At 39.8% G+C, this 14,013-nt stretch overlaps 1 protein-coding gene and 1 pseudogene across 1 annotated transcript in view; one reads left to right on the top strand and one right to left on the bottom strand.

The window, feature by feature from the left end:
- LOC146471979 (uncharacterized) overlaps positions 1-14,013 on the top strand; it is a 50,564-nt gene that overhangs the window by 14,251 nt on the left and 22,300 nt on the right. The window contains exons 4-6 of the mRNA XM_085120536.1: positions 1,733-1,828; positions 9,961-10,089; positions 11,006-11,164. Of these exons, the coding sequence (XP_084976662.1) occupies positions 1,733-1,828; positions 9,961-10,089; positions 11,006-11,164 (384 nt within the window). The remainder of the gene's footprint in view (positions 1-1,732; positions 1,829-9,960; positions 10,090-11,005; positions 11,165-14,013) is intronic.
- LOC146471980 (uncharacterized) lies at positions 4,066-5,166 on the bottom strand (annotated as a pseudogene).

Here is a 14,013-nt window from a genome sequence, read left to right on the forward strand (position 1 = left end):
GAGGACCCACCTAGTCTGGGGTAGGGGGTTTAACGAAGACACCACCTATCTCATGAACATTGCCAACAAAATGTTAATGGCTCTAAAATTTAAGTTGACACAGAAATAAGTTTGCAAAAGTCAGCATTGCTAGATAAACAAGAAAAGTGATGTATGAATCTCATAGTCATTTTTTACTGCAGGATAGAAGGGTGGCTACACAATAAAGTCGCCATCTTTTGAGGTTGAGCAAGTGGAACCCCTTTTTGTGGTTTGGTGGGTCCTGTTCGAGTATGGTATAGTTTTGACCACCTCCCTTGAGGAGTTATTCTAACCTTGAGTTATGAACCATCAGTGAACCTTAACAAAAATATAAACTCACTGGAAATGTGGTGGCTTGATCTTCCTGATCACCGGTAATTTAACACTCAGTACTTTCTGAAAATGGTCACAAGAATAGAATGATTCTTGAGAACGACGTATTATTCTACAAAGTGACACAGGCATACTCGGAAAAAAGAAATCCGAGTGCTCCTATCAGGAGTCGAACCTAAGACCTTCTGATTACTAGTTTGGATGCCCCATGAAAGTCTCCTGTAGCTCAGTCGGTAGAGCATCCGAACTAGTAATCGGAAGGTCTTAGGTTCGACTCCTGATACGAGCAGTTGATAATATTAATTAAAACTGCGTAGCGTCCTGTTCATTATATAAAAGGTTTTGGTATACTATAACGCTATTAAGTTCGGTTGAATTATTCCCCGACGTTTCGGCAGTGCTGCCTTCTTCAGGGTGGCAACTGAACTTTCCTGATAGGAGCACTCGGATTTCTTTTTTCCGAGTATGCCTGTGTCACTTTCTAGAATAATAGATCGTTATCATTCATTCACCAGGCTGGAAATATACCATCACGCTTATTTCAGAATGATTCTTGTTGTTTTACCAACATTCATGAGTTTTTATTGTAACGTCATTTTCCATTACTTTTAATAGTACCTTTTTGCCATTGATGAAATATGCAATGATTTAGTAAGGATTGTAGAACGTACTATATCTACTTCTTACTGGGCATTGTTTGAAGAAAGATAAGATAGATTAAGACAGCTGTATTTGTCGAAAGCAGTCGCTATTTATGAGTTAACAGTTGTGATATGAAGAGGTTAGGCTCTTGCCTCTCTTGCCACTGATGGAGTCCTGTTATGATTTTATACGGTTTTTGAATGTATTCTCATCAACGCTCTGCTACCCTACGATACCTTACATAATAATGTGTGAATTTAAATCACCACTGGTCCAACCATCATTTGACATTAGGTATAATTCCTGTTTTGCTGTCACTCAATCATCTGTGAAGGAGCGAAATCCATTACAATTTGATAACCATTCCCTTTGCTTGTAATATTCTGACTGTTTTCTCATAATTAAAACTTAGCTCTTTTAGCCACCCAACCACGCACTCTCCTTTGTCAATAAAAGCTTGGACTGTTGATGTTTTATTGCAAAAGTAACCTTAGTATTGAAAGAGCGGTTTTTAAAAATCTATCTGAATATGAAAGGAAAGCGGAAGTCGAGGAATGTAAAAAATAAATACATATGAGAAAAGCTGTCCTATTCAAGCTAGAAACTTGAAAATTCTTTGAAATTCTTTTCAGGCGTGTGTGAGCCGGTACTATACGTTCCCTTGACTGCAACAAAAACATCGACAGAAAGAGAAACTGTAGTTACTGTTAATATAATTGTGCACTTACTCTAACAGCAATATGCAGGTACGGATGTAATAACGGTGGCACTTGTGTAAGACCCAACCAATGTCGGTGTACATACGGATGGACAGGAAAGACATGCAGTGGTGGTAGGTTAAAAACATGATTTTTAATTACCAAGTCAGCTGTTTCAAATTTTACTTGGTGCTTTCAACCATACAGGCTTGATAGTACTTGTAACCTGTCCTTCATTTGATTAGTCATCAAGAACACCTAAACATTTCAAATGTTAATGATCGGTCAATGAGTCATGATCTCAAACAGAACAAATGGTGGGTTGAACTGACTATTGATGGTACCAAAGGTTTTTCCTTCTTCCAATGTACATATGAATTTTAACAAATATCTAACCACACCAAATTTAGAGTGATCGGTCAAGTGCAAGGTGTAAAGCCCAAATTTTAAAGCTTTAAAGATGAAATATTATATGCATAACGAACTGAGATACATGTTTTCTTCCAAACCCTACCCTGGCCAGGTAGCAAGGACAATAACAAATACTAAGGGAGATGGAGATACACTCAAAGTTCTACACAATCACACTCAACAGACTCTACACCTTGCTGCATCGACAAGCTGTATTGCAGCTAGTCAACTCGAGCAGTTGCACCATCTTAAGTTCCAATAGTGATTTTGCGAGAATGGACGGTTAAACATGCTTGACTTCGGGTTGCGTCTGATATCCAGCAAATTTACCTTCCACCATACGAAAAGGCCTGGGTCAAAGGGTTTAGCTATTATCAAAGATTTATTCGTGATATACTACCGTATTTTGTCGAGGAAATCAAATAAGCACCTACCCCCTCGTCCAAAATGGCAAATAAGGTGCCCCCTGTCCTCCTTACTTACTTGAGCCGTTATTGCAAGCAAAGACTGTTTATATTGTCACTTTTAACTACCAAATCCTTGTCAGATTTCAGTCTTCCATGTTTAGAATGATCGTCTTCTATGTCCTGAAACAATAATATTATATCAGATTGAAATATTACATGATACGTCATACCAAAGTACCCTGTACAAGTTCCAAATATCACACACCCTAGATCACAGTACGCTGGCCCTCTCCAAAACAATTTTCCTTGAAGTGCACATTGAACTGAGAAAACAGACATGTGGATAAATTAATCACAAGTGTAACCACAAATTTGGAATATTTACTCACCTACTCCTCTCCAAAGAGCGAAAAAGACTGCCAGACATCCTTTGTATGAACAATTTTTAAAGCATGGTACGGTAAGGACAAAAGTTACACAATTCCGTCAATAATGTTCGAGACTTTTTAATTGGCTCTCTTGTCGACCATAATTACCTCTGAAGTAAGTCAACACTCTTACCTCGAAGCGTTGTAATATGATCGTTTTCCCAATTCAAACCCTTCTGTTTGATATCAGCTTGGTTCAAATTTTCCATGAGTCGACAACATTTCATGGGCAGTTGAATAGAGATGTTGGAGAATGATTTAAGTGATCAGGATTGTTTGCTTGTTTGTTCTGAACATAGCCTTTATCGATCCCACGAAGGCCTTAGACCTTTGCTTGTGAGTCGCGACGGCCTGCTCCAAATTCTTAACCCTCACGTGCTACATGTGGTCGGACCAAAAGGTTGACAATGTTTTACAGCGTTTTTCCACTTTAGACCTCTCAGACGTGGATTCATCCCAAAAAAGGCATTTCCATAATCATGTCGCTTTCAAGTTGCCGGTCGAAGTTACATCAGTATTATCAATAGCAATGAGTCAGATGAATTAGCACTGTTGTTATTAGCCATTTTTCTCTTAATGTGGTCAAATATGTTTCAGTCTGTTTTACATCATCTACAACATCCATTTTTATGAGATATTCTTAAGCTTCAATGTGGAATCTTGGGAGAAGCTTTGTAGTCCCCAGCTGTTTAGCAGACAATTTCTGCTTAAGGCTACCCTCCAAGAACGAATCTGCCGCTTCTTTTCCATGTGTTTTCTCAAGAACCTTGTGTGCTAGTTTCATCTCCATATTTTTTTGCCGCTTTTTCTTCGTCCTCTTCTGCTCTTTCTTTCTCCTCTTTGGACAGACCAGGGTCGATACACTCGATAAAGAGTAAACTCGACAGAACTGTATCCTGAGAACTTAGCACTCGGCTACACGGCCATGTTGAAACGAACATACGACAAGAGCACATGGTTGAACTTAATGATGATTGGCTGATCTAGACAATGGACATATCGTCACACCCTTCCTTGTTTTAGAAGAGAAACTAACCATGGGAGGACACAAAACAACAAATTAAAGCTAAATGAATTAGCAACAATGTCCTTAGTTATTAAAGCTTAAAGAAGTGATAAACAATGTCACTTGGCAATAACAAAGTCCTTTAGGTAACTTGGTGGTCTGGACATTCGACCACTTCGGGTAACTGGACGGTCAACTGGTTCGGGAGTGAGAACTGCTCTGAAACTTTTACACTCTGAGAACTGCTCTCAGGTTCCTTGGGACGGGATACGTCTTTAGGATTCCTAGGTAGTGGTACCTCCAGCGGCGCACTTGGTTTTAGTGGTCTGTCTGCAGGTTTGGAGATGGTGGGACTTTCTGATTGTTGGGTTTTAACTGGCATGCTGATGGGCTCAAGGTTGTCTCTGATGTATGCTGGTTCCTTGCTGTTTCTGAGGTGTATTCTATTTCTCCTGAGGACTTTTCCATCTTCAGTCCTGACTTCATATGATCTCACATCAACCTGCCGCTCTACACGTGCCTTAAACCATCTACCAGACCTGTCTGTAGGCTTTACACGCACAATTTCTCCTTGGCTAAGAGCGGGAAGCTCCTTAGCACTGATGTTGTAATACTTGGCTTGCAGCTGCTTTGTTTTCACGAGCTTTTCTTGGACATCCTCCACTATTTTGGGTTTGAGCAGCTCACTGGTCGTGGGGATGAGTGTCCTAGTGCGGCGAGTGAACATCCTTTGCACTGGGGAACTGTCTAGGCCTTCAGAGGGTATATTTCTCCACTCTAGCAGAGCTAGGTAGTCTGATCCAGCTGTCTTGGATTCCTTTAACAGATTCTGCCTTTCTTTGCCATTATTTTGTGGGTAATGCTGACAGCTAGTAACATGGTCTATGTCATAGCTTGCCATAAACTTTTGGAACTAATGGGAACTATAGGGAGGACAATTGTCACTCTGCAGCTTGTTGGGGATTCCATGCGTGGAGAAGTGTCTCTTCAGGATGCCAATCACTTCCTTGCCAGTCTTGTCCTTAAGTTGGTCGATTTCGAATTACCTGGAGTAGTAATCTACAGTGCACAGGTAGTCTCTGTCTTGAAAATGGAAGATATCTCATCCAACTGTCTCCCATGGACGGTTTGGAATCTTGTGAGAGATAAGTGGATCCTTCTGTTGATTTTTCTGAGTATCACACACATCACACTTTGCTATGTAGTCTCGTAGGTCAGCATTCATGCCAGTCCAATAGTAATTCTGAGGGTAGGGCTTCTTTCTGGTCTGGCCATCCTTGCAGCATCACTTCAGTGAGGGACTGCAAAACTGGGTCTGGTGCTGTCTCGCGTTGAATTTTGGCAAGCTGTGGCTCTGAAATGGGTAGGAAGCCAACTGCATGGATCCGTACTGTCTCCTGTTCAGCTGGTGAATGAGCAGTTGTTGGCACGCGACAGGGTATCTGCTAGAATCATTTCAGGACCAGGTTTGTAACGGATCTCGACATCATATTGCTGTAATCTCAGAAGCATCCTCTGCAGGCGTTTAGGGGCTGTTGCTAAGGTTTTCGTGCAGATTTTTTCCAAGGCTTTATGGTCTGACTACAGCACAACTTTCCGGCCATAGACATACTGATGATTACGTTCAACGCCTTAGACTTAAGCCAACAGTTCTTTCTCAATTTGAGAGTAGTTTCTTTCACTTCTGGTGAGGGTTTTACTTGAATAGGATACTGGTTGGTCATTCTGCATCAGCACAAATCCTATACCATTGGCAGAAGCATTTCGCAGAACTGGAGCTGACGTAACGGCTTGCTTCACACTTTCAAAGGCTTTCTCTTGCTCTGTCGACCAGCTCCACTCAACGCCCTTGTGGGTGAGTCGCCTTAGTGGCTCACACAGCTCAGAAAATTTGCTTAGAAACTTTGACAAGTAGTTGACTAAGCCTACCAGCCTTCGGACTGCTGCCACATCACTGGGTCTTTCCATCTTAAGTACGGCTTCTACTTTTGTAGGGTCAGGCTTTACTCCTTTAGGCGTCTGAACATGGCCAATAAAGGGGGTCTCTGTGCATTTCAGTTGTAGTTTTTCTCGGTTTAGCTTCAAATTCCTCTCCCGACATCTCTGTAACAGCTTGAGCAAGTTGACATCATGGTTTTTCACCGCTTTTTCCATGCTTGCACCACGGCCTGTAATTAGGATGTCATCTGCTACCTTTTAGATTCCTTCAAGACCTTCAAGATTCTGGTCCAACTTTCGGTGAAAGCATTCTGGAGCGGGGGAGATTCCAAAGGGCATCCGCAGATATCTGTACCGGCCCCAGGGAGTCTGGAACGTGGTTAATTTGCCGGATTCCTCGTCGAACTGTATCTGTAAGAATCCATCTTTGAGGTCTGCTTTTGAAAACACTTTGACATCAGCTAACTTCGAGAGTATGTCTTCAACGGAAGTGGGTAATGGCTTCTTTTGAGAGCTTTGTTAAGATGCTGAGGGTCAGTGCACACTCTCAATTTGCCATTTGTTTTTTCTGTTACGACAAAGCTAAACACCCAGTCTGTTGGTTCTTCTTCTCTCTTTATCACATTAGCTGTTTCTAAGCGGGCTAGCTCCTCTTTCAGCCTTTTGTTCAGGGTGAGAGGCACACGACGGGGAGGCATGATTGAAGGCGAAGCACTCTCATTAACTTCTAGGTGAAGAGCTCCTTCCATACAACCCAAACCTCGAAGTGATTCTCGCCATGTCAAGATCCTGATAACTGTCCTTGACTTGCAAGATGTTTTCCTGTTAAACAGTTATTATTCCCATTAGTTGCGCTGCTGAAGAGCCAATAAGGGGAGTGTAATATTCATCAATGATCGCAAATTCAGCACGATACTTTTTCTTGTTCTTTGGGTTTTGCAGAGATATTTTCGCCACGCCTAGCACCTTCAAAGCTGTTTTAGAGTGGGTAACTTTAAGTCAGTCTTCTTAATTTCGGTGCCCCTTCGAAGACATTTACGGGACAGCACATTGTAGGAGGCTCCTGAATCGACTTGCCTCTTCACTAACTCATTTGCAATCTCCATGTGGCCAAAAATTTGTTCTTGAATTTTGACATATGCACGGCGTTGGCGGTGTAGACTGAAGACAGAGACAAGACCTATATTCTTCTGAAGAATAAGAAGACTCTGTGATGTCACCGAGTTGGCTCAATTCCTTGCTTTTAGGCTTTTGAGAATGCTTCTTCGTGGATTCACGGGAATTCTTAAAACACCTTTGGTGCAAAATGGTTGCGTTTGCCACACGAAGAGCACGTTTTTCCGTATGCTAGGCATTTGTCTCTTTTCCGCTCGTGCTTAGTACCACAGTACTTACATTCGGCGCTTAGCTGATCCTTAGAACCTTTACCATTTTCTTTGGGTGCCTTCGGCTTCTTAGAACCTTCTTTCTTGTTGACTGCGTTCGTTTCTTGCTCGGGAGTTTGGCTCGCTGCCATGTCTTTCAGTTGTGCTGTCGTAGTTTCGTTCGCCCGACAGATATCAACACATTTTGACAGCGTTAATCCCGATTCTTGTAGTAATTTTCTTCGTACGCCATTGTCACTAACACCACAAACAATTCGGTCGCGGATAAGATTATCCTTAAAGGCTCCAAACTCGCAAGTTTCGACAAGCGCTAAACTGAGTGCAGTGACGTATCAGTAATAATAATAATAATAATAATAATAATAATAATAATAATAATAATAATAATAATAATAATAATAATAATAATAATAATAATAATATAATAATAATAATAACCTTTATTTACCCTCGGCAGTGTTTATAGCATAAGTGCTAGTGGGGCCGAGCATTAAACCTCGTAAAGAAATAATACAAATTGAAAATAACATAGTTAAAAATCCCATATGGCAGGAGGCAGACCAGCTGGCTATTTACAAGCGCGTCCGAGGAGTTGAACTTGGGGCTACCGAGAAACAACTCCAGCTAGTGGTCAGAGCGGGACCACCGGATTTCAAGTCCGGCGCCCTTACCACCCTCCCTACGTAAGTATCGATCGATTCTGATTGTTCCTGCGAGCGGTTGTTAAACTTGTATCTCTCATAGATAATGTTTGTTTTTCCGAGGTAGTAATTTTCCCACAACTCCAGTACTTTTTATATGTCCGCTTTCTGTTCATCATTTTAAACAGAAGGCCATTGTGGACTTTGAGAGCTTCCTTTCTGATGCACGTGATAAACGTGGCTACTCGAAGACTACTAGATCAGGGTCGATACACTCGATAAAGAGTAAACTCGACAGACCTTTATTCTGAGAACTAAGCACTCGGCTACACGGCCATGTTGAAACGAACATACGACAAGAGCACATGGTTGAACCTAATACTGATTGGCTGATCTAGACGATGGACATATCGTAACATTCTTCACCCTCTTCTTCTCTTGAGCAGCATTGGTGTCTCGAGAAAAACGACTGCTTAGAACCTTGTAGGTGCTGCTGATGCAGCAATATAATGAACTGACTTTTTTGTCCAGGTTTTCAAGTGTTTGAAGATGCTGAGTCAAAACGTCACGCTCATTACTTGCCCATTTTTCGGGTATATGATTTGCATCATACAATGAATTCTTGCGTTCCTGTAATCTAAGCTTCACAGAAGCTGTCTTACTCTCAATGGTGGATAGCTCAGTTTTCCATGGTAGAGTGACACTTTTCCACATCCACTGCTTCTTGTTTTATTGGAACTTCCTTGAATTTTTTTATTTTGAGCATGAAACAATCATTACTCTTCAAACTCAGTTTAGCTTCCAGACTTGCAATATCTTAATTGACCTGACATTTGTCCGAATTATTCCTGAAAGTGGACACGATTTCACAGATGAAGATTAGTTTTCTGATGCTGAGGTTATTGGGATGGTTACTGGATCTCGCAGAAGAGCTGCCAGTTTCTCTTCACGGTTTCAGGATTTTGGTCTCTATTGATTTTTAGGATATTGATCTTGGATTTAAAAAAGTGCTTTTTAGTTTAATAGTTCAGTTCAAGGTACACATATAATGTGATCATCTGGGAGTCAATTATTAAGGTGGCCATGCCATTATGTTAGTCAGGGAAAACGTTAACCTACAAAGGGTGGGGAGGGGGGCTATGAAATTCCAGCCACATTAACGAGAAGGGCTTTGAAAATGTATTAAAAAATGGAGAAGGACCCTGAATTATTTCAGCTAAATGTTTCTGTATCTTCATAGCCCCCCTTTTCATTTTAAATGAACTTTCCCTGAAGAGATTTGGAGGCCCACTGATAGTCTTAAGCCGCCGTCTAAGTTCGACTCTGTGTAAATGACTGACCCATTACTTACTTACTTTATTTTATTTTTTTAATTTAATTTTATTTTATTCTATTTTAAGTTATCTTAGGAATTAGCTAACGAATCAATAATTAGCTATAAATAGCTTTTGCAATACTTTGTTTGTTATAGTAATGCAAATAAAGCTTGTTGTTGTTGTTGTTGTCACTTACAATTGGCCGCCATTTTATCTCATCGCACCAATTTTTAGCCATTTTGAAGAAAAACTTTTATAAATGCGAATTTTAAGTGGCTAATCGACTAGAATGAAAGAATAATCAATTTAAATTGTTCATGCCAAATTTCATGTTTGCATCACCCAGTCAAAAATTTTGATTGAAGTTCGAAGCAGGAATCCCAGGAAGCTGGATTTTCTGTTGTTGCTGTTGTTGTTGTTTGCTTGTTTGGCTTTTTTTCAGGACATGAAATCCAAGAAATCTGCATCCCTTCTATTTTGCTAAATGAATATACCCCTTCTATTTTTCTAAATGAATATACTCCAGGTCGCGATTCTCGGTAAACGGCTACGCAAGAGATAACGATTCTCTAATTGCGGTTACATTTTTTTACGCAAAGCACCTTGAAATTACACAAAACTGTAAATCGATATGCCCGTCACAGAAACGGCAAACTGAGTAAATTTAGGTGATATCATTAACACGATGTTTTACCTTTTCTCTCGATGTTGCTGTTTTTATTTATTCTGGATAGATATCAACGAATGTGACTCTAACAACGGAGGTTGCCATCAGATCTGTGTTAACAAGCGAGGAGCACCGAACTTGTGCCTGTGTAAAAAAGGCTACATACCACACTCTAAGGGCAGCTCCAGATGCATAGGTAGGAATGATGCTTACTCATTATGGTATTCTTTCAAAATGGTCTTGAAGAAACCATCCAAACAAAAACACTGCAAAAATACCATTATTTTGTAATCGTGTATTCTAAAAATGATGGCATTGTGTTTTCACATACCAAAACTCAAAGACTTCGTTTGATAAATGAGAGATCATCGCAGTTACGCGCGCAACCTTTTTAGTTAGGGTCAGGGCTAACTGCTCGAAATCAATTGGAAAATTAAGCCTGAAAAAAAAATAATAAAAAAAAGGCTTGAAAAGGGGCTCGAATTGAAACCATGAAGCATTGCCCTAACAACTGAGCTATAAAACCAACAGGGAGCATTTCACTTTTTTAGTCTTTTATCTGTAGTTTCGATATGTATTTCACTCCCAAAACACAGACAATCACAAACTTTTGCTTTCTGTTTTTCTTTTTTCTTAACACTGAAATTCAGGGAAACTCCTCCTTCGTCCTCTTCCTCCACTTGTTTCTGTATCTATGGGGACGAAACGCTTATTTTATCACAGGGATATTCGGAAGCGTAAACGTGTGGACCAAAGGTATCTAAAAATTTGATTTGATTCGAAATAAAATATAGGTCTATGTACAAATGACGACAATTTTTAGCACTTTTTTAACAAGCAAGACTTGCGAAAATGCTGGGCAGTGTTACCCTGTTCGTTAAGCGTGTTAGGGGGAACACAGTGATCCCCTTCGCAACTTCGAGACCATTGAGGCTTTGGCGATGACACTTGGACAGCGTTAACATATATTCAACCTCAGTGTTGCTATTCCAATAAGAAACGAGTTTCTCTCATATTAACAATGTTCTAGTGTTCTAATGTTCTACTACTGTTAATTTAAACTCAATTTATTCCACTGCAATTTGAAGTCTCGTAACTTTTCACTCTTTCAGATTATGATGAATGCCGGATGAAAAACTCGAACTCTAGTCTGTGCAGCTGCGCATCAGGCCGGAATACTAACTGTGGAGCTTTTTGTACCAACACAATAGGCAGTTTTTACTGTTCGTGTGGAGCTGGTTACCGATTGATGGGTAAAACAAAGTGTGCAGGTGAGGACTCGACGTTTGAAGATTGTTATAAAATGCTCTAAGGTGACAGTTTGATCACATCCGGATTAAATTTGCACATCATAAATAAACCCTTTCCGTTGACAAGTAATTTTTTGAACAAATATATTTCCAAGAATTTAAAACTCAGATAACTGAAGCCTGTAAAGAACAGACTCCCAAACTGAGTTATAAGGGGAAGTGAACGGAGAGCGGAGAGCAAAGCGAGCGGGGAGAGTTGAGCGCAACCTGAGGGCTAGCTCCCGACCTGCTGATTGGTAGAAACAGAGGACATTTTTTCTTAATTTTCCTTTCACCGAGGGCAAAATTACTCTCTCCTGATTGGTCGAGCAGCGAAAATACGTTCCCTTGATTGGCTGAGCACGCCATTTCTACAGTTAGTTGGTTGCTTCATTTTGTGCCACAACTGGACCCGCAACTAAACAATGAGTTCTTTCAGGTTGTTTGGAGTTTTACTTTTTAAGCCGGATTTTTTGTGTCAAAAATACTTGGAAATCAATGCTACAGCTATGAAGGAAATGCCTAAAGGTGAACTTCCATTTCTTACAAGAAACAGGAAAAGAAAATTTGTGTCTAAAGCTAAAAACTTGATGCGGATTTGTGTGGTTGAAAAACTGAAATCATTCATGGACGCGGCCAAGTGCTTTCATCTCGGTACGGCATCTTCCAACGAACGATAACCGAACAATAATAACAGTGTCCTTTTGACTGGGAAGGAGCAGGTCAACTTTAGTGGAAGAAATTACTGTGCTATATCAAACAATAGTGATCCTCAGGGTCCTTTCTAATGTTCATATAGTTGGTCTATCATTTTTGTCTTTAGTGCTAGCGGCACAACATTCGTTTGTACAGGCCTTCACATTCACAATGCCGCAATTACCACCATAATCACCCACGACTTGCTCCCGTCTGGCTTCGATCGTGGCTCAGTCCGCAGTCCAACGTTGATCAAATACGGAGGTCGTGTGGGTTCGATTTCCACCGAGGTCAAGGACCTTTTGCTTTGCCTCGTGCAATCTTAACAATTTGATTTGGTCTTAGAGGATCGCCTCTTCCTTAAGAGTGAGAAACTTCTGAAAGCTAAACTAGCCAAATCAACTTTTCTTTTTGATGGGGATTGTGGATTCCTTATACCAAGTAAATGGCGTTCCGTTATAAAAAAGTTTTTCTGTGAAACATATCAGTTTGATGAAAATTGTATCCAATTGAGGATAAATGGTGAATTAGTTGCACTTACGAGTACCACTTCGAAACTTCTTTACAAAGAAATTTGCTCGCATAAAACAACTCCCCCTACTGCTCAAGCCAAACATAAAGATAAATATCCAAACTTTTCCTTTAACTGGAAGGAAATTTATTCCTTAGCCTTTGGTGTTACTTTAGACACAAAACTAAGAACTTTTCAATACAAGTTGTCAAATAGAATTGTGTTCACAAACGATAAATTGTTTCGTTTCAATATTGTCGAATCCCCTTTGTGCACTTTCTGCACAGTTGATGAGGAATCTCTTGAGCATTTACTTTTTTTCTGCGAAGTAACAGAACTATTTTGGAAAGAGATTCTATCCTGCCTGGCTCGTTGCAGAGGAGAAGTCGTTCATCTTTCAATCTGACTGATGTCCTTCTGGGTAAATTTGATAGAGATATTGATTTCATGGTAATTAACGATTTAATCTTATTAGCAAAATTCTTAATTTATTGGTGTAAACTTTACAAAATCTTTCCGTCATTTGAGGTTTTCAAAGCGAAATTAAAAGCCTCATGTGATTTAGAGCTATTTATTGCTAGGAAAAATAATTCTGATTTATAGCACTATAGTAAATGGGAACACATTTCCTCACATTTTTAATAAACACCTTTTTCTTTTTTTTAACGAGCTGGCCAAAATTTCAAAAGATCAGAGTTACGTAGAACTAAATGTAAGCTGCCATCACAAACATTTTGTTCTTTAATATGAAAATTTTACACTCTATTTTTGTTAGTATGCTGTTTTGACCTCTGTTTGCGTGCGTGTGTGTGGGTGAAAGGGGGGGGGGGGGGGGGCTTGATATAGGGTTTTGTTTTGTGTTTGTACATTATTACTTTTATTTTACATTGTGAGTATTGTAAGGTAATGTTAGTAGTGTTCAGTATTGTAAATATCGTGGCATGTAAAGGGAAATAAAAACAGTTAAAAAAAAGTGTAAAGACCCAGCTTCGCTGCTCATTTTTTCGTAAGTTATACGTGCTTCTTTACTCGTTGTGACAGTGGGATTGAATGATCCATACAGGATGACCGTAGCTGTACATAATTCTCCGTTTAAAATCTATACGCGTAAGTAGCTCTCATAAATGAATGCTATTGTGCAAAATCTCCCCCGAATTTATTCATTTACAAAGCTTCATCTTTGTGAAACACCGATCCAAGAACGAAAGAAATAGGAACAACAGCTGAAATTCCATTATTTCACGGTTGAAATACTGTAAAATGAATGTTGTACTTCTAGGACTAATGACACAAAAGATGCAAATCAAATTGCCAGTGCAGAATAAGTTTACCACCCACTTTCTCTAAAAAAATGGTCCAAGATCTGACATACTCTTTAGCATATTTCTTTAGACAAATAATTCTCTGAGCCAGGACCATTGATTCTATATCAAGCATTTTCAATCCATCACAATCAATGTCGCTGATTAAAGCCGTACGCTTAACTTTGTCCTTACCATTCCAGATGAAATTATATAATTCTTTATTTGCCGCACGTGAAAGATCCTTGGCCATGGAAACATGAATTAGAGCTGCTTTTGACATAAACTTTGGAATGGCAAAAGCTTTTACAATTTGAATTTTT

This window comes from Pavona decussata, unplaced genomic scaffold (assembly GCF_977016875.1).
Source record: "Pavona decussata unplaced genomic scaffold, jaPavDecu1.1 SCAFFOLD_102, whole genome shotgun sequence".
NCBI lineage: Eukaryota > Metazoa > Cnidaria > Anthozoa > Scleractinia > Agariciidae > Pavona > Pavona decussata.